This window comes from Oncorhynchus mykiss, chromosome 7 (assembly GCF_057628025.1).
Source record: "Oncorhynchus mykiss isolate SJ-2025 chromosome 7, ASM5762802v1, whole genome shotgun sequence".
NCBI lineage: Eukaryota > Metazoa > Chordata > Actinopteri > Salmoniformes > Salmonidae > Oncorhynchus > Oncorhynchus mykiss.
Window position 1 is genome coordinate 49,732,787 of NC_143028.1, and position 26,215 is coordinate 49,759,001.

At 42.7% G+C, this 26,215-nt stretch overlaps 1 protein-coding gene across 1 annotated transcript in view; it reads left to right on the forward strand.

Moving 5' to 3' along the window:
- The first annotated feature begins 2,880 nt into the window (after positions 1 to 2,880).
- The window catches only part of LOC110528970 (uncharacterized), an 81,249-nt gene continuing 57,914 nt past the window's right edge, over positions 2,881 to 26,215 (forward strand). The window contains exons 1-4 of the mRNA XM_036983552.2: positions 2,881 to 3,246; positions 5,435 to 5,569; positions 10,006 to 10,115; positions 21,690 to 21,803. Coding sequence (XP_036839447.2) covers positions 3,161 to 3,246; positions 5,435 to 5,569; positions 10,006 to 10,115; positions 21,690 to 21,803 — 445 coding nt within the window. The 5' untranslated portion in view covers positions 2,881 to 3,160. The remainder of the gene's footprint in view (positions 3,247 to 5,434; positions 5,570 to 10,005; positions 10,116 to 21,689; positions 21,804 to 26,215) is intronic.

Consider the following 26,215-nt stretch of genomic DNA (forward strand, 5'->3'; position numbering starts at 1 on the left):
CTGCATCTAAATATAATGGGAAACTTGATTCGCTTCTTTGGAGGTGTTTGCAGACTGTTTCATTTTGCAGTAACACTTGCTGTATCTGACCGTTTCTGAAAGACAAACACAATTGCAAATTGTTGTGGACCTGTAAACAGACTGTTTAAACTTTTTCCCAAACCTAAATATGCTGCATTCTGAAACATTATATACTCAGATTATTTATTATTTATTATTATAGAAAACTTCATTAGGCCTACTTACAGTTGTAGCCTACACTCTTCAATGCAAAATATCAACTGACTGTTCACCTGTTAAATTCGACTGTATGCTATAAACCGCACTCCGTTTCGGATGCATAGACCAAAAACGTGACATTTTAATAGCCTTTCTAATAAGCCCAAGGAAATTAGAGATGCACGTGGTAATTTGTTTTATGGCTACTTCGGGAATATGAACTCATCATGGCCAGAAAATGTGAGCAATTTATTATGCAATGGACATGATAGGTAAGCTGTATATATTATGTTTATTAATTCAATATTGTCTACGAGAATTTGACATCAGATGTAGGCTAACAAACGGCAATGGGAAAGGTGAACCAACTGTTGTACTGTTAAAATGTGGATGGATCGCATAGAGCAAAATACTTGAATTAGTTTATCTATTTACTACTATGAAATGGGTCAAATTAAATTAGCGATGGGACGAATGGTAGCCTATCCTAATTTGTTGTAGGCCTATAGGCTTTTTCGAGTATGAAACCATCACAGTCAGAAAAGGTGAGGAATGTATTATGCAATGATCATGGAAGTGAAATTAATAATAAGAAATAGAATAATAAGAAATAGAATAACTAGAAATATGTATAGTTATTTTAGAATGCAAAGATAAAATAAATCTATTTTCGCTCTTCTCACTAATGGCAAATAATTGCATCTTGTTATTACATTTAGCTTCCAGTTTTTTAAAAATATTCATGAATAAGAAATTAATTATGTATTCCCCATTTGCACAAGGCTACCAGGCAACTTGGGCCTTCTTTCAATGCAATATTTCAACCACTAGAAACTGTGCGTAGGCATGGTCTAAAGTTTGCGGGAGGAAAAGAAGATTTTATAAATGCCAACATTTGCGTGAAAACTGGCGCAGGCATGTTTTGTGGCCTATTTTGTGCGTGGGCTACACAACGTTTATAAATGAGGCCCCTGGACATTTTAGTCAAAATCCAGGTTGCCTGTTCCAGGAGGCTGAAACTTGGCCACAAATGGATCTTCCATCAATACAATGACCCCAAGCACACATACAAATCCACCAAGATATGGTTAATTGACCATAAAATCAACATTTTGCAATGGCCATCTGTCTGCTAACATGAACCCCATTGAAAACCTGTGGTTTGAATTGAAGAGAGCAGTCTATAATCGCAGACTGAAGGATATCAAGGATCTGATCAGATTCTGTATGGAGGAATGGTCTAAGATTCCTCCCAATCGCACGGAACAATCATAGAATGTGCCCTTATCCTCGGAAGGGGAGGGTGCTCAAAGTAGAGCTGGGTGATGTGGACAAAAATCCATGTTGCGATAAATTGCCTGAATTGATGCGATAACGATTAGAACGATAGAACATCAATGTGCACGATTTTTTAAAATGACTCTTTAAACTATGACTACTAGCTTTGTTGTTGTAGATATAAATTGTCTTAACAATCACCCATATTAGAAAACTAATATTTTGCTAATAAGTATTGAAAACAGGGGGTGGCAATACTTTTGACATATCTTTCTGTGATTTTGTTTAAATTAATAGTTAAACCAAATATTTTTCTCTGAGCAAATTATAAATGTAGATAGTTTAGACCATGTATGGCATTGACCTTCGGGACCTTGGGTCATTAAACTAGATGCATGCATAGCGGGCTTTACTTGGAGAGCAGCAGTAACTTTGCTCTGCCTCTGGCCCTATGACCACGGGCAGCATCAGCTGTGCCTGCACTGACCTGTGCAGCTTGACCAGCCTCAGTCCTCCTTCATAACGCACTGTGGCATATCTCCTCCTTTCTCTCTCTGTTCTATTACAACTATAGGTTCCTCTTTGGGTAGGTGCTACCTAATATGAAACTGGTCTGCTGAATTGAAAACTGCTCTGTTCCCACATGTAATTAAGGAAACATGTCATTAAAATAAACACTTGAGTGAATGAGAGATACAAAGTATATTGAAAGCAGGTGCTTCCACACAGGTGTGGTTCCTGAGTTAATTAAGCAATTGAAACATCCCATCATGCTTAGGGTCATGTATAAAAATTCCCAGTTGCCCATTATTTTGCCTAGCATGGCTAGAAGAAGAGATCCCTGACTTTGAAAGAGGGGTCTTACAGGAGCATAAGGGGTTTAAAGTGTGTGGGTGTCAGTCATCAGATCTCAACCCAGTTGAACACTTATGGGAGATTCTGGATCAGCGCCTGAGACAGCGTTTTCCACCACCATCAACTAAACACCAAATGATGGAATTTCTCCTGGAAGAATGTCACATCCCCCCAATAGAGTTCAAGAAACTTGTGGAATATATGCCAAGGCACACAATGCTGCATTAAGACACTTTATGTTGGTGTTTCCTTTATTTTGTCAGTAACCTCTACCTGCTGCCATTGTCTAGAAAGTAATGGCCTAGAACTAATTGTTTTATTGTAGCCGAAGGGGCCCTCATATCCAATCACATGAGCAGGCTATATCTGAAGAAAATAACACAGTTGTAACTTGCAACCTGTTACAAAACATTTGTGGAAAAAGCTACCATTTCAGTCCAATTTTAGACATCCATTTCATTGAAACGATCCATTGGCTCTTCAAAGGAGCAATACCCCCACTCACTCGGTGGCGGTAAGCCATTGCGCACGCATGTGCGTTCAACATCTGCGTGTGGTAGGCTAAACCAGTAAGGCTCGACATCCAAGCGCCACTTTCTACGGGATGTATGGCTGCATCTCTTTTGGAAGGTGTGGGATTGACTCTGCTCCTCACTCTGTTTGAAGTGTAACGGTGATGCGTGTGTTCATTTTTTTCTCCAGTAAATTGGCTACGGGTTTTGCTTTCGCTAAAACATGCGTCAATGTCGCTACATTTCTACGGATTAATGCATACGCAAAATATTGATACGTTCAACACAACGTGAATATGGATTTTATCTTTGTTTCAATACTTTTTATATTTATCGACGCGATTTACGCAGTGTCCCGCTATGGAAATCTCCAACCATACATGTACGTTTTTATAAGCTGTCGTTGTTTTGACTTACATTGTTTTTGCATGACAATACATTTTACAGTCACAGTAACCTACATTATAAAACGTCTGGTAAAATGTCACTTGTTACTACTGCTGCTATTTATTTGAGCTTGACATAACCAAAATCCAATATCTTTTGACATATTAAACAATTTATGATTATTTTATAACTTTCCTTAGTTGAAATATTAGATTTTAATATTAATTTATCAATTCATATATATTTAAATATTTCATGTTTTACTCTAGAGGTGTTTGCAATGAAAGGAGAAACATTGTGTCTTATACCTGGGTGTGCATAGTTAAACGATACAGACAACAACCAGTCAACTCTAAGGCTGTATTTTGTACATTTCTCATAAAGGAATGTACCTTGAACTATGACAGTGTTGTCATAAGAATACTCTAGTTTCTCTCTCAACATGCACTGTAATGGTATACCTTTACATAATTACACATGATCTCAGGGCGGATTAATGATGCAGCATTCGTGAGACGCCTCTACGTTTCCCTATAATGGAGAGCATGCCAGAGTAGCAGGTGAAATAAGTCAGAGATGAGGGGCTTCTGATAAATCTGACTTCATGAAAAGGATTATATAAATCTAAGATATTTTTAATTGTTCAGCTGTAATGACCCTGTCATTATTGCCTTATAGTGAGAAATAATGAGTATTCTTAGAGGGCCTGTAAGACCATTACTATAAGACCATTACCGTAAGACCATTACCGTAAGACCATTACTGTAAGACCATTACCATGAGACCATTACCGTAAGACCATTACTGTAAGACCATTACCATGAGACCATTACCGTAAGACCATTACTGTAAGACCATTACCGTAAGACCATTACTGTAAGACCATTACCGTAAGACCATTACTGTAAGACCATTACCGTAAGACCATTACTGTAAGACCATTACCATGAGACCATTACTGTAAGACCATTATCATGAGACCATTACCATGAGACCATTACCATGAGACCATTACCATGAGACCACTACCGTAAGACCATTACCGTAAGACCATTACCGTAAGACCATTACCATGAGACCACTACCGTAAGACCATTATCATGAGACCATTACCGTAAGCCCATTACTGTGAGACCATTACCATGAGACCACTACTGTAAGACCATTACCGTGAGACCATTACCATGAGACCATTACCATGAGACCACTACCGTAAGACCATTACCATGAGACCACTACCATAAGACCATTACCGTGAGACCATTACCATGAGACCACTACCATAAGACCATTACCATGAGACCATTACCATGAGACCATTACCATGAGACCACTACCATAAGACCATTACCATGAGACCATTACCGTGAGACCATTACCATGAGACTATTACCGTAAGACCATTGCCAGTCTAGGGCTAGTAGATCCAGTATTAGCATCACCAACTGAAGGTTTTTACAGACATATCAGACATACATATTCCAGAGACGAGACACGTCTGGAAATGGAATTACAGAGCTGCTCCTAAATGATTAGACATACTGCACTTTCTGCTGCTAGAGAGGTACTGAAACACTTCTTAATGTTAGAGGGATGGTATGGCACATTGAGACGGTTTTAGATGCTTTACAATGCAGGGAATATGTTGCGGTGGGATCTATGGCACTGATGGCACCTGGTTTATAAAAATAAAAAAAATAGAAAGCCAAATCAGTTTGTATGACCATGTATTCTTCTCTTCTTTGGTCAATATTTTGACATACTGTAGTATCAGGTACTGTCTTAGTGAATGTTGAATGATTGAATTCTTGCTGCAGGCAGTGTCTTGTGCTGCCATGTTTAGCGATATAAACAGTAATGCGTGAGGAATTCCCCGTACGTATTAGCAGACAGCGTGGGCACTCTGTCATTTTTTACTTTAAGTAATCCCCACAGGGGTGTTGCACTACACGGTACAGTAGGCCCGGGACAATACCAATATTGCGATAGAGGTTTGTATCGTGGCAAGGAAACAAACATGAAGCGGGTGTAATTTCTTTAGGAAAACAGCCCTAATATTAAACACCAACATCATTATTATTTTCATCCAGAGTCACATTTGATTTATTTCCCCATGCTATAGGACACAATATTTAAAAAATAGCTTGATTTGTTCAATGTTTTTTGCCGCTGCCCTCTTTCAGGCCCAACGTGTGTGCAGAGCGGGAAGTGATGCTCGTTGCCCAAAGGCAGCCCTGTGTGCAGGCCTTCACACGCATGGTCAAGGTCTGGAAGCAAGGCTGCCTAGGACAGAACTGGTGCATGGGATACGAGAGAAGGTGAGTCCTGCTCTTAATTCAGGCATCCATCCATTCCTCTATCCATCCATTCCTCTATCCTTCCATTCCTCTATCCATCCATCCATTCCTCTATCCATCCATTCCTCTATCCATCCATCCATTCCTCTATCCATCCATCCATTCCTCTATCCATCCATCCATTCCTCTATCCATCCATCCATTCCTCTATCCATCCATTCCTCTATTAAATCAAATAGCACTTTATTCATCACATGCTTTGTAAACAACAGGTGAGGCGTAACAGTGAAATTCCCAACAATGCAGAAAGTAATAGAAAAGTAAAACACCTTATAATAACAGATAACAACCCACAATGAGTAACGATAACTTGGTTATATACAGGAGGTACCAGTACCAAGCTGATGTGCAGGGGTACGAGATAATAGAGGTAGATATGTACGTGACAGATAGTAAACTATCAGCAGCATATGTGATGAGTCAAAAAATGTTTTTGCAAAAAGTGTCAATGCAGGTAGTCTGGGTGGCTATTTGGTTAACTATTTAACTTGGTGCATTGGTACCTCTTGCCATGCGGTAGCAGAGAAAACAGTCTATGACTTGGGTGGCTGGAGTCTGTGAAAATGTTTAGGGCCTTCCTCTGACACTGCCTGGTATAGAGGTCCTGGTGTACTCGGGTGTTCACACTACCCTCTGTTGCGCCTTGTGGTCCGATGCCAAGCAGTTGGCATACCAAGCAGTGATACAGCCAGTCAAGATGCTCTCAATGGTGCAGCTGTAGAATTCTATTGAGGATCTTATGACCCATGCAAAAACATGTCAGCCTCCTGAGGGGAATAAGCCTTGTTGTGCACTCCTCATGACTGTGTTGGTTTGTTTTAATAAAAAATGATATCAAATAGCTTAACAATGAGAAAAATGTGGTCGCCTTGAGGATAAATTCAGCCACTATTTATTGTTGAACTCAGTGAGTTTTGTCTGGCTAATGGCTTACAGAAATGGGCTGCAACATTCAAGGTACATTAAATCCATCTTGAGAGACTCCTCTGGTCTCCTGAAGAGCTCCTTGCTGCTTCTTTCTCTCTCTGTGTCTTTTTTTTGTCCCACACAATGATATCGGGGAGGGGAGTCACACATGGTATCTCAGACAGCACTGCCCTGATTTTGACCAAACTTGGGTGAATGATGCGTCTTGCCATGAAGATCCGGCATTTACAATATTACGCTGATTGGCCCAAGACGGAAGCTGTAGTAATTAACAGAAATGTGTTAGTCACACGCGATATCTCAATTGGCCCAAGAGTGTTGCGCTGCATCATTCGTGGGGGACAACATGTTTACTGTTGCCTTGTTCCCTTTATTTATTTTGTATATATTTTATTGATATTTTAACATTTTTATTAGATTTTTTATATAAAAATAAAATAAAATAAATTATCCCTTTTTAGTGATTTCCAATTGGTAGTTACAGTCTTGTCCCATCGCTGCAGCTCCCCTATGGACTCGGGAGAGGCGAAGGTTGAGAGCCATTGAGAGCTTGCTTAACCCGAAAGCCAGCTGCACCAATGTGTTGGAGAAACAACTGGTAACCAAAGTCAACTTGCAGGCGCCCGGTCCGCCACAAGGAGTCACTAGCACATGATGGGACAAGGAAATCCTGGCCGGCCAAACACTCCCCTAACCCGGACAACACTGGGCCAAACCCTCCCCTAACCCGGACAACGCTGGGCCAAACCCTCCCCTAACCCGGACAACGCTGGGCCAATTGTGCGCTGCCTCATGGGTCTCCCGGTCAAGGCCGGCTGTGACACAGCCTGGAATCGAACCCAGGGCTGTAGTGACGCCTCATGCACTGTGAGGCAGTGCCTAGGAACGCTGTACCACTCGAGAGGCCCTCAGACAGTCTTTCTTGAGACATTGTGCATTATATGTCCATTGCGTTGCAAACAATTTAAACTTAGTCTTGAATGATGCATGCCAAGTTGTACCAGAGATAAGAGACTGTTGATATTGCAACCACACAACACAAATGCTGTTTCACTAGTATGAACGAAATCACAAACGGCTTTTTTTGTTAAAGCCCTCAAGAGCTGTTGTCAACTAAATATGATCATCTGTTTGCATCTGCCAATTTATTGGCTGTCCAGGATCCAGACAACTTGTCCCTGTCGCTCCCTATACAGTTAATCTCTTTCTGTAACATGTTGAGGCTGGCAATTAAGGAGGATGAGATGCTCAATTAAAGATGTTGCTGAACTGCTGTATTTGAAGCACCACTGCCTTCTGCCCAGTTTCCCTGATGTTGCCAAGGCAATCAAGCTGTTTTTACCATCCCTGTAACTGTCGCTCCTGCAAAGAGATTGTTTTCTAAACTAAAACTCAGAAAGTACTACCTATTAAGCATTAGGCTCTCAGTCTGAAATGCGTTTTTGAACACCTGAGTAAGTTCCACTCATTGCACTGGCACCATTGTAGCCTTGACCACGGCATTTGTTCACCAATATCCCCTTACTTTCAATCAGATTTTTTATTTTTCAATGCCTGAGGCACTTTTTCAGTCACATTCCTGAAGCTCAAGAGGAAAAACACTTAACTTCCTAATTCATATGGAAATTAAAAAGGTTTATGAATGACTTAGTGGTGGGTTACTGTCAAAATGATTTATTCAATTCAAATAATTGACATATATGACAGGTTCAAGAGCCATCAGAACTCGCATTGCGGGGGTGTCCGGTACGCCAGTGGATCTTCTTTGTAGAAAAGAACATTGATGCTGTTCTTTTTCCCCTAGTCTATTTAGTGCCGGGTCTTATCCACTCTGTTTTAAGGAGTCCTGATCAGCTTGTGGGCATTGTAGAGGGAAACAGAAGACACATTCGTGTCCTGGGAGTCTTATCTTTCAGTGATGGGGTTATAATATTTTTAGGTTTAAATCGGTTCAAAAGATAAAGCCACATTTGTAGGAAGAAAACAGAGTCGTGACCCCTAGTTTGGGAAACACTGGTCTATTGCATGTATTACCTATGGATAATTCTGTGTTGTGCAGTTTTTTTTTGTCTTAACAGTAATCATGTCTAAGCTGTTTAAACAGAGTGCTTCATCCTCATCCCCCTAAATATCTGGCAAAATCTCTCTCCTCTGGTTCCTCTCCTCTTCTCTCTTTTTTGTTCTGTAATACAGTAGCCCTCTCATATAGTGCTAAGTGGAAGATGTAGCCCAGCTCTCCAGGAGTTCTAGCTAAGCTAAGAATAGAATATGTTTCTAAACACTTGTGGATGTGGATGTGGATATGGATAGTTCTGAATGAATCAGAAAAAATTATGATGATTGAGAAAGTTACAGATGCAAAAATATCATACCCCCAAGACATGCTAACCTCTCAACTTTATAATAATAGTGGAAGTTAGTTTTTTTTGGAAGGTATGATATTTGTGTGTCTGTAACTTTCTCCCTTGTCATTATTCACAGTTAATTCAGGACTATCTGTAATCATGGTAACACATTACTGTAGACGTGTTTAGAAACATATGCTATTCTTATTTACAATAAAAGTGACTCCAAAGTGACAATACATTGTATACCATTAATTTCTATTGGACACAAAATAATCTGAAACACAACCAAAACAAACAGCAAATGCATCCAACAAGTTTGTAGATACACAAGCTTGATGTTATCATTGTGTGCTAGGAATATGGAACCAAATACTAAACCTTTGACTACTTTAATACACATATAATACACATGGAGGGGGGACTATGTACAAAAAGTACTGTAATTTCTAAACGGTTCACCCGATATGGATGTAAATACCCTCAAATTAAAGCTGACTGTCTCCACTTTATCCTCGTAGTCATTGTATCATTTAACATCCAAAGTGCTGGAGTACAGAGCCAAAACAACAACAAATGTGTCAATGTCCCAGTACTTTTGGAGCTCACTGTACCTACTGTATTTAGCAGAGACCAGGTACATACCTGTGAGGGAGAGTCCTGCGGCTAACCCCTGACTCTGTCTCTGTGACTCACGCCTCACTCTCTGGGGAGTTTTTTCAAAGTGCCGTTTAGGCTTTCTTCATATATTTACCGCGTTACAAAGACGCAGGCAGCTTTGAAGGCAGCCAAAGCTTCAATTACACACCATAAACAAAACGTTTTTCCACAACGCTTAATGACCGTGGAGCCATGAGAGGGCTTCTAAACTACAGGGTTAGACACCCTACTCTGAAGTTCAGTCTGCCAGTCTCACACTTTGAAAGGGGTTACTTAAAAGACTGGGGAAATGTTTACTGATTATTATACTCTGTGACTTTGTGACCACAAACACACACCTTGACATTGTGCCATAAATCAGAACCTCAAATGATTTTATAGGGTCAACAGACCTTGATCTAGTGTACTAGCTTTGTATTATCTGATTTGTATTAATTGATAATGTCATGTCTCCCTTGATAACAGGACAGCGTATTACACAGCATACAGACACGTCTACAGACAAGACTACCGGACGGTTTACAAGTGCTGTCCTGGATGGTCTCAACTCAACGGAGAGGCTGGCTGCTTGTATCGTATGTCTTTCCCTTTTCTTCTATTGCTTCATATTACTGAGGTTTCTAGTGTTAAAGTATCACAAATACCTAATGTTTCAAATCAGGTTATTGTTATCAGCGTACAGAATATGTTTATTAATACAGTACAAATGTAATCTTTCTGGGGAGAATGCTCACTTACACAGGAGTCGAGGTTATACTCGATAGGCACGTTGAGAGGATAGAAGGGTGCCTCAAACTCATCTCTCACCCTGGGTCAGGAGCAGCGGTAGTTGGGAAAGCATTCAGGGAGAGGTTGTAAGGTCAAGAGGTACTTAGGCCATCTACTGACTGCACTGTGCAGCTGTTATGAGTCAATGTCAGGCCTTTCTCAGTACGACAGTGTGACATTCACAACCAACACTGGGCGAAAGCTCCAATGTGTTGAATCATGTTGAAAGCTTATAACCAACTGTTGACATTTTTGTTAAACCAGGTTTGCATTGCAATGTCTTGTTTTACATTCTACCAAAGACGACAATGAACTTACAGACATGCAAATTATTAAATCCTTCCAACAGAATTTTTTATCAATTAAGTTACGAATTTAACTGTAATTAAATGAGTTGACTCTTCACATGGGATGATTTCACTGAACAACAAAGGAAAGGGAATATTGAATGATCCCCAATGATCCATTACATCTCCCAAAAATTGTTCAACATACATCTGTAAAATGGTAGTTTAGACACTAAAGCTTTGGTTGTCTTCCTCTCAGGCTTCCATGTCTTTTCCCTGGACCTCCTCAATGTCCACCCCTTGAACATCAGACTCTGAGGCCTCATCTTCACTGTCACTTTCCAAACTTGTTGAGGATGGCTCGTTGTCAGGCTCAAAAAGCCTCAAATTTGCCCAGAAGGCCACCAATTTTCAACCCTTGTGTTGGTCAGCTTGTTGCGTGCTTTGGTATGTGTGTTACCAAACAAGGACCAGTTGCTCTCTGAGGTGGCTGGTGTTGGTGGGATTTGGTGGATGATGGAGGCAACAGGGGAAAGAGCCTAAGATCCCCAAAGTCCCTTCCACCAGGTGGCTGATGAAATATGTTGGCATGACTGCCATATTGGTATCTCCATCCCAAAGCTCTTGCTTGGAAGTGTACTTCGCCAGACTGCCAAGAACCTTGCCCTCATCCAGGCCAAGGGGTCGAGACACGGTAGTGATGACACCATCGCCCTTGTTAATCTCTGCACCCGACAGGATGCTGTTGTACGCCAGCATACTTGGGGTCCAACATGTACGCTGCAGCGTGTATGGGCTTCAGGCAGAAGTTTTCACGCTTTCTGATGTATTTCAGAACTGCAGTTTACTCTGCTTGGAGCAACAGTTAAGTGGGCAGGGCAGTACGGATTTATTCTCTTACATCTGCAAGAGTCTAAACATCAGACAGGATGGCATTTTCTCCCTCAATCCGTGCAATGGCTACTGCTATAGGTTTCAGGAGTTTCAGGCTGCTTACCACTCTCTCCCAAAATACATCATCTTGGAGGATTCTCTTGATGGGGCTGTCCATATCGGCAGACAGTGATATGGCCATTTATTGGAGAGACTCTTTCCCCTCTAGGAGACTGTCAAACATGATGACAACATGATGGGGGTGATGTGAGGGTAGGACTCCCTACTTTAGACCAAGCAGCCTTCATGTTCGCAGCATTGTCTGTCACCAGTGTAAATATCTTCTGTGGTCCATCACTGATGACTGCCTTGAGCTAATCTACAATGTAGAGACCAGTGTGTCTGTTGTCCCTTGTGTCTGTGCTCTTGTAGAATACTGGTTGAGGGGTGGAGATGATCTAGTTAATTATTCCTTGCCACAAACATTCGACCACCCATCAGACATGATTGCAATACAGTCTGCTTTCTCTATGATCTGCTTGACCTTCATTTGAACGCTGTTGAACTCTGCATCCAGCAAATAAGTAGATAAAGCATGTCTGGTTGGAGGGGTGTATGCTGGGCGAAGAACATTCAGAAATCTCTTCCAATACACATTGCCTGTGAGCATCAGAGGTGAACCAGTTGCATACACAGCTCGAGCAAGACATTCATCAGCATTTCTCTGACTACGTTCCTCCATTGAGTCAAGAAAACTTCTGATTCCAGAATGACCATGAGCTGTTGCTATCGATAAAGTTTCTGAGTCATAATTTTCACCTCGAATAGAAGTAGAGGGGCTTTTGTCAGAGGTTGCTTGTTGTGAGCGCTGAGGGAACTTTATGCCCTTGGCCAGATGATTCTGCATCTTTGTTGCATTCTTCATATATGATTTGACACAGTATTTGCAAATATACACAGTGTCATGCCCTGATCTGTTTCACCTGTCTTTGTGCTTGTCTCCACCCGCTCCAGTTGTCGCCCATCTTCCACATTATCCCCTGTGTACCTTATACCTGTCTTTTCTGTTTGTCTGTTGCCAGTTCATCTTGTTTGTCAATCTTACCAGCGTTCGTCCTGTCAGCTCTTGTCTTTTTCCCTGCCTCTCCTGCCTGTCCTGACCTTGTACCCGCCCGCCTGACCACTCTGTCTGTCCCGGACCTTGAGCCTGCCAGCCGTCCTGTACATTTGTCCCACCTATGGATTATTGACCTCTGCCTACCCTGACCCTGAGCCTACCTGCCGTCCGGTCTGCACTTGGATCTTACCTTGACTCCTGATACACAGCTTTTCTTTCTACATTAGCTGCAGTGAAATGTCTCCACACATCAGATAGTGCCCGTGGCATTCCCTGTAAAGATTGGATTTTATTTTTATTGTTAACAAATACAATTCCTTGTACAGATAAATAGTTAAGCAGTTAAATTGAACAACTCCTTTGTAAGATAAATGTTTTAAAATGAAACATGTATGGAAACAGGTGAATTAACACTCCTCAGTTAGCAGGCTCAAGTAAGCTAAAACCCACATGGTAGCAAAAACTAACTAGCATACATTTTTAACAAGTTAGAAATGATTTAAACACACTTTGCTGTAGGCTACTATTTATTAGTTAACCAAAAATCATGTATGTCATATAAAATATATTCACACTGCCCAGTATTGTAATCAAAACTTACCAGAAAACATGAAGTCCTTTGCTCAGACAGTGTAGTAGTGGGGCCTCAATAGCATCTCATTAGTGTGCAAGATCTTGAGAATCAGATGTACATGTGATTGAAGACTGCACTGTACATGTGATGGAAGAATGCAGAGGGTTGCAATTCCATTGAATCTGGATAGTTTAACCAAAATATGCCAACAGATCTAGAATTGCCTTATGTGTATCCCACCCAAAAAATTTCACTGTTATAAGCTAACTTTTTTGATTAATTTAAGTAAAATACCCCAAATTCCCGGGCTTAACTTCCCATGGAAAATTTCCGGGAAAATTCCAGAAATGTATTAGAAAGTTTCTGACCCTTTGCAACCCTAGTCACAACCAACCAACCAAGTAGTGGTGACCTGTCATTCAGTGCAGGTGAGGCAGAACCCCACCTATTTTGAACTCCAACTGTTTAGCTAATATATAGTACCAGACACAGCTACTCATTCAAGGGTTTTTCTTTAGTTGTACTATTTTCTACATTCTAGAATACTAGTGAAGACATCAAAACAACGAAATAACACATATGGAATCATGTAGTAACCAAAAAAGTGTAAAACAAATCAAAATATATTTCATATTTTAGATTCTTCAAAGTAGCCACCCTTTGCCTTGATGACAGCTTTGCACACTCTTGGCATTCCCTCAGATTCACCTGGAATGCTTTACCAACAGTCTTGAATGAGTTCCCACATATGCTGAGCATTTGTTGGCTGCTTTTCCTTCACTCTGCGGTCCGACTCATCCCACACCATCTCAATTGGGTTGAGGTCGGGTGATAGTGGAGGCCAGGTCATCTGATGCAGCGCTCATTAACTCTCCTTCTTGGTCAACTAGCCCTTACACAGCCTGGAGGTGTGTTGGGTCATTGTCCTGTTGAAAAACAAATGATAGTCCCAAACCGGATGGGTGCTGCCATTAAGTTACATTAGAAGTACTCATCCAAGATTTGCATGCTTAAATTGCTACTGCAACCAACCCTCGTCTGGGGGCAAGAAACAATGACTATCAACCCAGAGTAGAGAGCCTAACTGCAAATGAACAGAAAATAGTCAAAAAGAAAACATTACAATGAGTCTAAAGAGAATCTCCCCAAATCTAATCCTTTGATGATGGATGGGAGGGTTATGGGGATCTGCTGGGCTAGGTGCCACGGAAACAAGAGAGCACAGTTTCTCTAGGGCAGTGGATGAGGCTGCATGAGGCGGGCAAGGGGCATAAGACTGGGACTGGGGGTGAGTCTGCTGCTGGGCCTTGTGCTGAAAATCTCTGTGTGGACAGGCTTATCCCCAAGTCAGTGAAACCTGGCAGGGCCCTTTGATGGGATTTTACAGCCTATGATCGGCATTGCGTAACCTGCATACTTCAGAGAGCATCCCAGGCAAAGCCCCCGTAAACAGCGTAGGCATCACTATCCCTACCAGTCTTCATCCCCTGTGTCCAGGCCCCGGGACCACCCTGTATGCTGTATCTAACCTCCTCTCACGCCTGTGGAGCATGCTAATGTCTGGGACAGGCGCTGGTGGGAAGAGGCTGGGATGGGCCGAGGGGGCAAGAGATGATCCCCTGGATGTGCCTTTCAGCAGGGTCTCATTATGGGGTCCATGCTTTCCTCAAAGACCTCTTTGTCTCTGGTTAGAATGTTACAGTATTACATTATCCAGGGAAGCATTAGGCTGTCTGCTCAACCCCTGAGATTTGGTTTGTTTTAAAACACCACACAAAGAAACATCTTAACAGGCATTCCCCAGCGCTGCCCGGTGTCTCCCTCACTAAATCGCAGGGTTTTGTTTTTCTTCTGCGTGACAATGTCGGCTCTCTTCGACGCACGGCTGGGCTTTTATCTCCGTAACTTAAGACATGGCAGTACTTTGAGACGGGAAAAACTAATCACCCTTTTCTCTGAGCCATTGAACCAGGATAAAAGGAAGCTCACACCACAATCCACCCTCTCTCGCTCTCACACACTTAGGCCTGTGCTATCTCCAGTGTTCTTCATTCAACACAATTCAATCTATAGGACAGTGCATTTGACATCCAAGGAGACAGATCAGCTTTTTAGCAGAAACCGTAAAACATACAGCTTTTGTAAAGCCTCTGAAAACCCCAGAGATTGAAATGAGAATGTTGTGCATTAAGATAGTGATTTAGTGTCTGGCATCTGTGAGATGTGTGCGTGTGTGTGTGTGTGGTGCGGGTTCCTCTACTCTAATAAAAAGTGAATGTAAGCTAATTAGACTAATGACCAGTGGTTATTGTGAGACAATTGAGCGGAATGAAGTCACATCATGGAGAAAAACAGCCCGGCACAGTGATGAGCAGTCATGCTAACAGCCCCCTTTCCAACCCTTTGTCTATCCCCCTCTCTCTTCTCCTTTTGGCTTACTTCTATCGTCCTCCTTCTCTCCCCATCTCTCGCCCATATACAGTCCAGCTGTTCACTTTCGCTGTGGGCATTTTCCGACTTGCTGGCTCCACTTGTTGAGTTCTCCCTCGTCCTCTGCTAAGAGATACTCTTATTTTGTCATTTTAAGGATTGAGAATTGTAAAACATTAGAAATATTTTGGTTTCTTGTCACGGCTCCTGCTCTGTCCCTCCCCTTCCTCCCTTTTCCTAGTCGTTCTATTCCCTGCCTTCTAATCCTGATTTCAGATAGTGTGGGACAAGCATCCTATTGACATGACATAGTTGGGATTCTTAGACTGAAGTATCAGATGGCAGATGGTAGCCATTGCATGTAATCAAAGTTAAAGTGCAGACCTAATGGATTTAGAAGACATCCTCTTTGTCCAGTACATGCGTTAAAACCCAACATTTCGGTTGCATAGGCCTGTTTTGACTGAGAATCCTGTAGTGGTGCAATCAATAGGAACCTTTCCCACAAGGAGTGGGATCTGTGCACACTGACATGTGTTCTAACTGGCTTGAATTCCACCTGCCACTGTTTTTCCAAGTCAAGTGCACATGGAAGTGCATGCAAATGCTTCATTTGGTTCATCCATTGAAATAGGTTTCTTTTTGTGGGGGAGTGGCACACAAATGGAGCAACTAGTAGTAGGGAGAGCTAAATTCAGGCCTATGGAATGGGACATCAATGCATCACTCAGCCAACGGATACCAATCAATTAATTGACGACAAACCTTGTTTTTCACAATGCCTGTACTGGTGGCGGTACTTGCTAATGGTGCTTCTTGAGACTTCCGTCCACATCTACATTCTAAGGTCCATTCAAAAAGCTAAGTGTTTATCCCCAGCGAGTGGCCGCTGGCTGGAGAGTGGACTGGGACGGTCAAGAGTGGAAGCGGGCAGTTATGTTGATTGACGGCAACAATTCGTTTTGTGACAGGGGATAAAGAGCAGGGACAATGGCGCCACCAGTTTGGGCCCTCGTTTAACTGCTGAATGGGAACTGGCCCCCTTTTGTGGCGGGAAAGACCAGGCTGGCGGATGTACACTTGAAGCAGGCCCAGTAACGGGACGAGGAGATTGGCTGTCCTTGGGGGGTCTTTGTGTCTGTGTGGAGAAACACTGCATCCTGGGAACAGCTATGTCACTGGTCAAAGACATAAACAAACGTGCATAAACAGGCCGGCTGTCCAACTAAGGCATGGCATGGTGTCTCAGTGTCACAGAGACCAAGCTCATTGTCTTGGGATGTTTTCATCTGGGTTTTACATGTCCATGGTAAACACGGTGTATGAAAAGCAGGAGTGTCAAATGTACCACAAATATTCTCCTCCACCCATGTGACACAGTTCTGTGATGTGACCGACACTCCTAGACAGTGAGACATTCTGATTCATTCAGTTTAGCCACCAGGTTTTTCCACTTCACATGCAGTCTGCATATCCTACCTTAAGAGATTTCCCTATTCAGAGAAATCCATCAAATACATACTAAGATAAGTGATTTAGGATACAGGCTTGAAATATTTTTATGGTAAATGACAAGAGATTTTATGCAAAGCATGGATAATTACACATTTTTGGAATGCCCTGGAACCATTTCTGAGTGACATTTAAAGTTGTTCTGATGACGAGGACCATCTGACAGTGCTGCCCCTGGCCTGGCTCCTGTGAGAACCCTTTGCTTTGGCACATGTATCTGCAAAGCAGAACATGTCTTGCTGCCTCAAACTACAGTGCTGCGCTACGTGCGTACCGATTACTAACCCAAACAGTTGGCGACTGGGGCTTTTGTGCCTAACAATTACAGTAAGTCTGCTCCCCCTCTTTCTCACTCTGGGCGTTAAACAGATCGACACAGCCGAAACAAGCAGAGCCTTATCGTAGACTATAGAGAGAAACTGCCAATGATGTGATGTGTAGGCCCTGTCAGAGGCTGAGCTGGTGACACCTGCTCCTTGGACTCCAGCGTCCATCCGGTAGCGGTGCAAGTTATATATTTACAGTCTTTTATGTATTGCGTTGTCATCAACTCTGATTCTAATGTTAGACCATTGTAGCCTAGTTCGTTAAATAGCCTGCCGCATCTTTGCTAAATGTGTTGAACATGTTTGCAGTCCACATTGTTGTAATTGCTTTTCTTCAATATGGAAATACTTTGTTAAACATAGGCTATAGAAATCACACTGATATACGGCCTAGGCCTACTGTAAATTATAGTCTGGACATGGACATGCCAAATGTAGTCAATAAGCACAATTAAATTCAGTAGGCTATTGATAAGGCCTAGAAAAACTGTATAATTCAAATCAAAACTAAACAACACCTTATTTTAAACAGGATTAATACAGTTACATGCACCATCATTGCTCCCCGTGGGCAGGCAGGGTAGGCTTGGTTTTTATGCAAATTAAACAAAATGGGGGGAAACCAATAGTTGTTTGTTTGTTTCAAAATACGAGATTCACCAAGCGTCCTCGCTTCCGCTCTCAAAATCCATGCTACTATTAACTGTGTTACTGTTAAGACCTGCTTTCTGTGGGTCTTAAAACTTCCAATTAGCACTGCACGAAATTGTCACTTTTGCGCTTGTTTTTAGGGTCACACCTCAACTATTGGCACTGGGAGTTGGAACCCAAATTATTTTCCAACCGTTCCTTTCCGAACAGAACCCCTTCTTTTTTTGTTCCGTCCCACTGTTCTGACAAGCATAATAAAGTTCTGAACCGTGGGATCTGTTCATATTGTTCCTTTTCATACATGTTTTATGACCTGTAAAATCAAATCAAATTCAAATCAAATCAAATTTATTTATATAGCCCTTCGTACATCAGCTGATATCTCAAAGTGCTGTACATAAACCCAGCCTAAAACCCCAAACAGCAAGCAATGCAGGTGTAGAAGCACGGTGGCTAGGAAAAACTCCCTAGAAAGGCCAAAACCTAGGAAGAAACCTAGAGAGGAACCAGGCTATGTGGGGTGGCCAGTCCTCTTCTGGCTGTGCCGGGTGGAGATTATAACAGAACATGGCCAAGATGTTCAAATGTTCATAAATGACCAGCATGGTCGAATAATAATAAGGCAGAACAGTTGAAACTGGAGCAGCGGCACAGCCAGGTGGACTGGGGACAGCAAGGAGTCATCATGTCAGGTAGTCCTGGGGCATGGTCCTAGGGCTCAGGTCCTCCGAGAGAGAGAAAGAGAGAAGGAGAGAATTAGAGAACGCACACTTAGATTCACACAGGACACCGAATAGGACAGGAGAAGTACTCCAGATATAACAAACTGACCCCAGCCCCCCGACACATAAACTACTGCAGCATAAATACTGGAGGCTGAGACAGGAGGGGTCAGGAGACACTGTGGCCCCATCCGAGGACACCCCCGGACAGGGCCAAACAGGAAGGATATAATCAACATTGTTTTTACATTTAGCTCATTATTTTTTCCTAATTTACCCCAATAATTAGCACAGATAGAGCAGCTTGCTATGGAACAGGAAAACTGGTTGTTAATTGGTCAGATATGTGCAGGGTCTCAAGATTTGAAAATAACAGTTCTGTTCTGGAACAGTAGAGATCACTTTATTTCTGTTCTGGTTCTGTTCCTCTAAATGTTTTGTTATTTTCTGGTTTTCTGGTTATTTTCTGTTCCCTCAACCGGTTCCAACCCCTGATTGCCACCCCTCCCACCCCTGATTGCCACCCCTCCCACCTCAGCGCAAGCGAGCTGATGTTAGTCAGGTAAATTGCTGAACTTGGCATTAGGGCTGGAAAATACCAGTGCGCCAGTTTTTACATGACGAAATTGCAAACTGACGTGAGTTTTACACTTGCGCCTCCTTAACGAAAATAGAGCCCTCTGACTCTGTGGAAGCAGATAATCCCCTCAGACAAGGTGTCTTTGTTACAGAGTGAAGGCAATCACAGAGACAGATGAGAGTGAGTCTTACGCCGTTCGCCACACTGCACGGCAAGTTAAGGAATTATTTCAAGGGAGATTAAGCAGTGTAAGGGGCAAGGAGTGGGCAACAAGGGCGGGTCAAAAATGCCCTCCCTAGTTAGCTGCCAAAAAGTCTATGTCTACCATTTATGGAGGGGGAAAAAGACAATCCCCTTGTTTGCCATGTGGCATTTTGAAAACTTCAGGTTTGTTTGACCCCTTGTTTGCCTTGTGGCATTTTGAAAACTTCAGGTTTGTTTGACCCCTTGTTTGCCTTGTGGCATTTTGAAAACTTCAGGTTTGTTTGACCCCTTGTTTCCTTGCCAGTGGTTTTCTCAGGTCATTAAAGAAGTGTCTACTTGTTAAACATAAAATAATGTTGCTTCCTATAGTCATGTAATTTTGCTCTCAGCACCTCATAGCCTGGTCAGAACAGCAGTAATCCTACAGTACGCTGTACTATAGATACAGCAGAACAGTGTGTGGGGACATGAAAGTCACTTTACGATTAGATTACAGGGATATACAGTCATTGATTTCACAGCAGGTCTGCTGGGCCAGCCTCTTACTAACTTGCATTGCTAGTGGTTACAGTACTTCCAATGGAGATCGGTGACAGAACCATCTGTTTTCTTTAGATGAATTGTCCCATCTCTGTCTCCTCTCCTGCCGATGTCACGCACCTGTGGGATGTGAGTGAGATGAATGGCTGTTCATTATGAAGCTGTCCGGAATTGAGAGGAGCTGCTGTTTCTATGACACACGGCAGCTATAGCTAGAGAAACCACCTGTCGAGATGACGACATAAAATTACATATTGGACATCATTTGGTTTTAATCGTTTTTCCGAGGAAGGTATTTATAGACTGCCAAACCCTTTTCTCCTTTTGTTGTCGCTTAAAAAAAACTTGAATATCTTGTCAATCATTTTTATTGCTAATGTTGAACTGTGCACCACCTCGGATCTTTGGTTGGTATGTCGTTACAACTAATAACGGGCTCATATATGGCTTCAAAAAGGAGAGGGATTGTAGAATTGGTCTTCCAGTTGCCAATTGGATTAGATGAGCAATGAAATGCATTTTGGTAGACACTGCATCTCTACACCTGAGGAGGGATGGGATGAGAGCGGGCATTCCTGACATGATTAGGTGACTTTACATCTCTGTCTGAGCCTAATTCCTGCCACTGCCAAAATGGGTGTGAGAAAACACAAGCGCCAATCATTCTAAGACTACACCCTGCTTAACACATGCATGCATGCACACACACACACACATACACACATACACACACACACACGCACACACACGCTTGGAGGTGAAGGAGAGATAGAATGTGAGTTATGTGACTGTATGGAATGCGATGCCTACACCTCTGTGCTGGATTCACGTGGCTTGGCTACCCAGTGGTTTGAGGTGTTTTCTTATTCCCCCCTAGATTCCACAAATTTCCCACGTCTTAATGAGAGAAGGAATTTGACTCTGGGGATTTAACTAGATTTAACCATTCTCTGTCCTAGATTGATTCACCCTGTGGTTCTCTGCCTCATCTTACACTAATACTACTGGATGCATGATCTTTGTCTGTGTGGAGTTCAGTTTAAGGGCAGATCGCTATGTGACCGTACTATACCAGTTTTGATAGATGGTCATATGGTATTACATGAGAACTATCTTGCGTAAGATCCTCACACATGCCAGTGAGAGAGAGATGGGGGTGGGGGGTTGACTACTGTATGTCCTTTAGCAGAGATGTAGCCTGTTTATCTCACTCAGGGATAAATCTTCTCAGCTGATTCACTCCCCCCCCCCCCCAGAAAAACATTCAGATTAAGGGTTTTTCACCGGGCAATGTGCCTGACATCCACCCTCCTTCTTAAAGGGAGCTAAATGGTGGAGGGAGCCCTTTTAGTGTAGTTTGTTTAACATCAGGAGCATCAAATTCCCTTTGCAATCTGGTGTTAACAGGGCGCTGACGAGGCCCTGATAGAATGAGGTCAAACTGTCCTGAACTGCAAATGTTGACATCCTGTGACAGCACCCAGGTGTTTCTGCTCCTCTCATCTCTTCTCTTTCTTTCTCTCCATCTCTCACCCTGTCCATCCCATCTCGGTGCTGTTCTCCAGCGGTGTGCAGCTACGGCGTGTGCTTCAACGGGGGCCAGTGTCGACAGGGATCCCGCTCCAGCTCCCAGCTCTGTGATTGTCCTGCTGGCTTCAATGGGCCCAGTTGCCAGTATGGTGAGTACAACACTCTCTGTTTAATGTAGTTCATACAGTATGTCCTGCTTTTCCTGTCTGTGTCTGTATGTACAGTATCTCTGGCCCCCCTCCATCTACTTCCATTATACAAGCCCTGTTGAACTGCTTCTACCTTATCACTAGCAGACAGCATTTACAGTATCACACTGTGCTATAATAACCGTGCTTCACACACAGTGGATTAATAGGCAGTAGTAAGTAGAGCAGGCATCTTATGAGCAGGGAAACTGAAAATCGATTGAAAAAGAGAGCAGTTTGTCAATTGATTAAAAACACATTTCTGTTTATTTTACCTCAGATAAGTGTTATTATATCAACCCAATCTCTTCGCATTCTCACTGAACTCAACTTGAGTGATCACATTTCCCTACGAATGAATGGGAATCTCCTTACATCAACAGTTGCCATGTTGCCATTATGTTATCAGCAGCAGTTGTGGAAGTCAAGCCGTCAAAGCAGTGCGTTTAGAGTGGAGGATGTTGTTGTTTTTCTGACCACTACGCACGACAGGAAATTCCTTCAAGAGCTTGGCTTTCACCAGTCTCCTGTCTCTCATACAGTCTAGGGCTTCTCAGACACCCTAGATTGGTAGCCAACATCGGCACTCCCCCAAGTTCAAAGGTACAGCAAGTGGAGAACAATAGGAGTCCCCTTTATGAAGTGCCCGAACAAGACCCAGCCCAGTCTGTCTGGGATCTCACAGCTCTCTCACAAGATGTTAAACACGCCAACAACAGATGACAATCACACAGGGCTTTCCTCTGATGGGGCAGGTCCAGTACTGATATACTTACTGCAAGCTGTCTACGATGGCTGATCTGATAGCTTCCATCTGTCTGTCTGCTTAAGCTGGAGACTCTGGGAACACACATTCTCAATGAGGTGTGAGCACAGCTGGAGACCATTTGGTGGGTGCTGTCACAGGGCTTAAAGGGACTGAGGTGGTCTGTGGAATATACAGGGCACGCACACACGCACACGCTGTATTCAAAGCCCATTGAGATATGCTGCCTGGTAGGAGGAGTAGCCTAGTGGTTAGAGCGTTGGACTAGTAACCGGAAGGTTGCAAGTTCAAACCCCTGAGCTGACAAGGTGACTGTCGTTCTGCCCCTGAACAGGCAGTTAACCCACTGTTCCTAGGCCGTCATTGAAAATAAGAATTTGTTCTTAACTGACTTGCCTAGTTAAATAAAGGTGAAATATGTATTTTTTAAATGAGGGCCCCTCACAGTCTACAACCTTGTTCTCAACTAGCCTACCTGGTTAAATAAAGGTGAAATATGTATTTTTTAAATGAGGGCCCCTCACAGTCTACAACCTTGTTCTCAGAGCTGAAGAGTAAAAAAAAAACGTTTGGCCATCACATAGACAGGAGAGACACTAAGCAGTGAGTGTATTTCAGTGAGACCACAGAACATGGCTGAGTTCAGAATAGCTTGATCAAACAAAGAGACAGAGCAGGTTGAAAGATGGGATTTGGATTGTCTGCCTTTTCCAGGATCATTTTCACAAAGGGGTCAGGTCTTCAACAGCAGGCTCTCCTTTCTCTGTCAGGTAGCTGTGGAGTGAGAGCCCTGGGATAAAGGGAGCAGGGTTGGAGGAGGGCTGGGTCCTCGCCTCCACACTTCATCCCATAATACATCATGTCTGTCAGCGAGGTATGCGTTCTCACCACAGCCCTCTGGGATGCAGAGTCCAGGTCTGGCTAACGGATGAGCAGCTACAGGGAGGATCACAGGAGGCCTGTATCTCCTCTCACACTGAACAACCACATCAAAGCACATAGATGTCTATGCTGTACTGGTACTTTTCACTGTTCTTTAGATGCAATCTAGCTGTGACCACTATGTAGGATGTTAACCCTTAAAGACCTTTGAGGCATCATCTTTATTTGTATTTATTTTACCTTTATTTAACCAGGTAGGCTAGTTGAGAACAAGTTCTCATTTACAATTGCGACCTGGCCAAGATAAAGCAAAGCAGATACAAAGACACATACAACAACACAGAGTTACACATGGAGTAAAAACAAACATACAGTCAATAATACAGTGTGTGCAAATGAGGTAGGATAAGGGAGGTAAGGCAATAAATAGGCCATGGTGGCAAAGTAATGACAAAATAGTGATTAAACACGGGAATGGAACGGTAGATAAGACTGGAGAGTGTGTACTTTGTGTGTTGGATGTATGAGTAAATGGTTAGCCTGGTGTGAAGCAGCGTGTTGCTTGCCTTGCCCATGCTGATCCGTCTTTTGAAGGACAGAGGGAGTGTTAAACATCAGGAAATAATCAACTCAGGCCATTCACAGAGACTCACTGGGGATCCCCTGCTGCTCTCTCTCTGTCTGTCAGCCTCTCTGTTTAACGTCAGAGGAGACACCAGCAGCTAGCTAGCTATCCCCCCTCCAGCTCCCCTTCCCTTCCTCACACACACGTAAAGACTTGCCGCCATTGTTCAGGGTGGTGAGTGATAGCTGTCGCCAATGGGCACCCAGGGTCCTACTGTAGCTGGCGGACAGTTATGCAGAAGACCCCCTTCCTTCTATTAGGCTATTACCCCATGAATGGAGTGGCAGTTATATTGCCATGTGATTGGCACCGAATAGACCACTGGCCCGGGTGCGTGCACCACAATTGGTTCTGGCTGACCAAAAGCAACCCCTACAGTGGCAGGAGTCTACATGAAGAGTTTCTTTCCAAAATGCTATATATCCATTTTCTGAAATGTTGCTAAATTAGCTTTTATTTCTTAAAGAACTTAATCATGGCATGGGGTTGTTCAATGACATGCATATATTTTTGTAAATCTATCACTTAATTGTTTAATTTCAGAGAGAAAAATAAACATATTTTGTTGCAAACCGCTATATACAGTTGAAGTCGGAAGTTTAAATAACCTTAGGTTGGAGTCATTAAAACTAGTTTTTCAACCACTCCACAAATTTCCTGTTAGCAAACTATAGTTTTGGCAAGTCGGTTAGGACATCTACTCTGTGCACGACACAAGTACATTTTCCAACAATTGTTTACAGACAGTTTATTTCACTTATAATTCACTGTATCACAATTCCAGTGGGTCAGAAGTTTACATACACTAAGTTGACAGTACATTTAAACAGCTTAGAAAATTCTAGAAAATAATGTCATGGCTTTGGAGGCTTCTGATAGGCTAATTGACATAATTTGAGTCAATTGGAGGTGTAACTGTGGATGTATTTCAAGGCCTACCTTCAAACTCAGTGCCTCTTTGCTTGACATCATGGGAAAATCAGAAGAAATCAGCCAAGACCTCAGAAAAATAATTGTAGACCTCCACAAGTCTGGTTCATCCTTGGGAGCAATTTCCAAACACCTGAAGGTACCACGTTCATCTGTACAAACAATAGTACGAAAATATAAACACCATGGGACCATACAGCCGTCATACCGCTCAGGAAGGAGTTCTGTCGCTTTCTGTCTCCTAGAGATGAACATACTTTGGTGTAAAAAGTGTAAATCAAGGACCTTGTGAAGATGCTGGAGGAAACAAGTACAAAAGTATCTATATCCACAGTAAAATGAGTCCTATATCGACATAACCTGAAAGGCCGCTCAGCAAGGAAGAAGCCACTGCTCCTAAACCGCCATAACAAAGCCAGACTACGTTTTGCAACTGCACGTGGGGACAAAGATTGTACTTTTTAGAGAAATGTCCTCTGGTCTGATGAAACAAAAGTAGAACTGTTTGGCCATAATGACCATCATTATGTTTGGAGGAAAAAGGGGGAGGCTTGCAAGTCGAAGAACACCATCCCAACCGTGAAGCACTGGGGTGGCAGCATCATGTTGTGGGGGTGCTTTGCTGCAGGAGGGATTGGTGCACTTCACCAAATATATGGCATCATGAGGTAGGAAAATGATGTGGATATATTGAAGCAACATCTCAAGACATCAGTCAGGAAGTTAAAGCTTGGTCGCAAATGGGTCTTCCAAATGGAAAATGACCCCAAGCATACTTCCAAAGTTATGGCAAAATGGCTTAAGGACAACAAAGTCAATGTTTTGGAGTGGACATCACAAAGCCCTGACCTAAACCCTATAGAACGTTTTTGGGCAGAACTGAAAAAGCATGTGCGAGCAAGGAGGCCAACAAACCTGACTCAGTTACACCAGCTCTGTCAGGAGGAATGGGCCAAAATTCACCCAACTTATTGTGGGAAGCTTGTGGAAGGCTACCTGACACATTTGACACAAGTTAAACAATTTAAAGGCAATGCTACCAAATACTAATTGAGTGTATGTAAACTTCTGACCCACTGGGAATGTGATGAAAGAAATAACATCTGTAATAAATCATTCTCTCTATGATTATTCTGACATTTCACATTCTTAAAATAAAGTGATGACTCT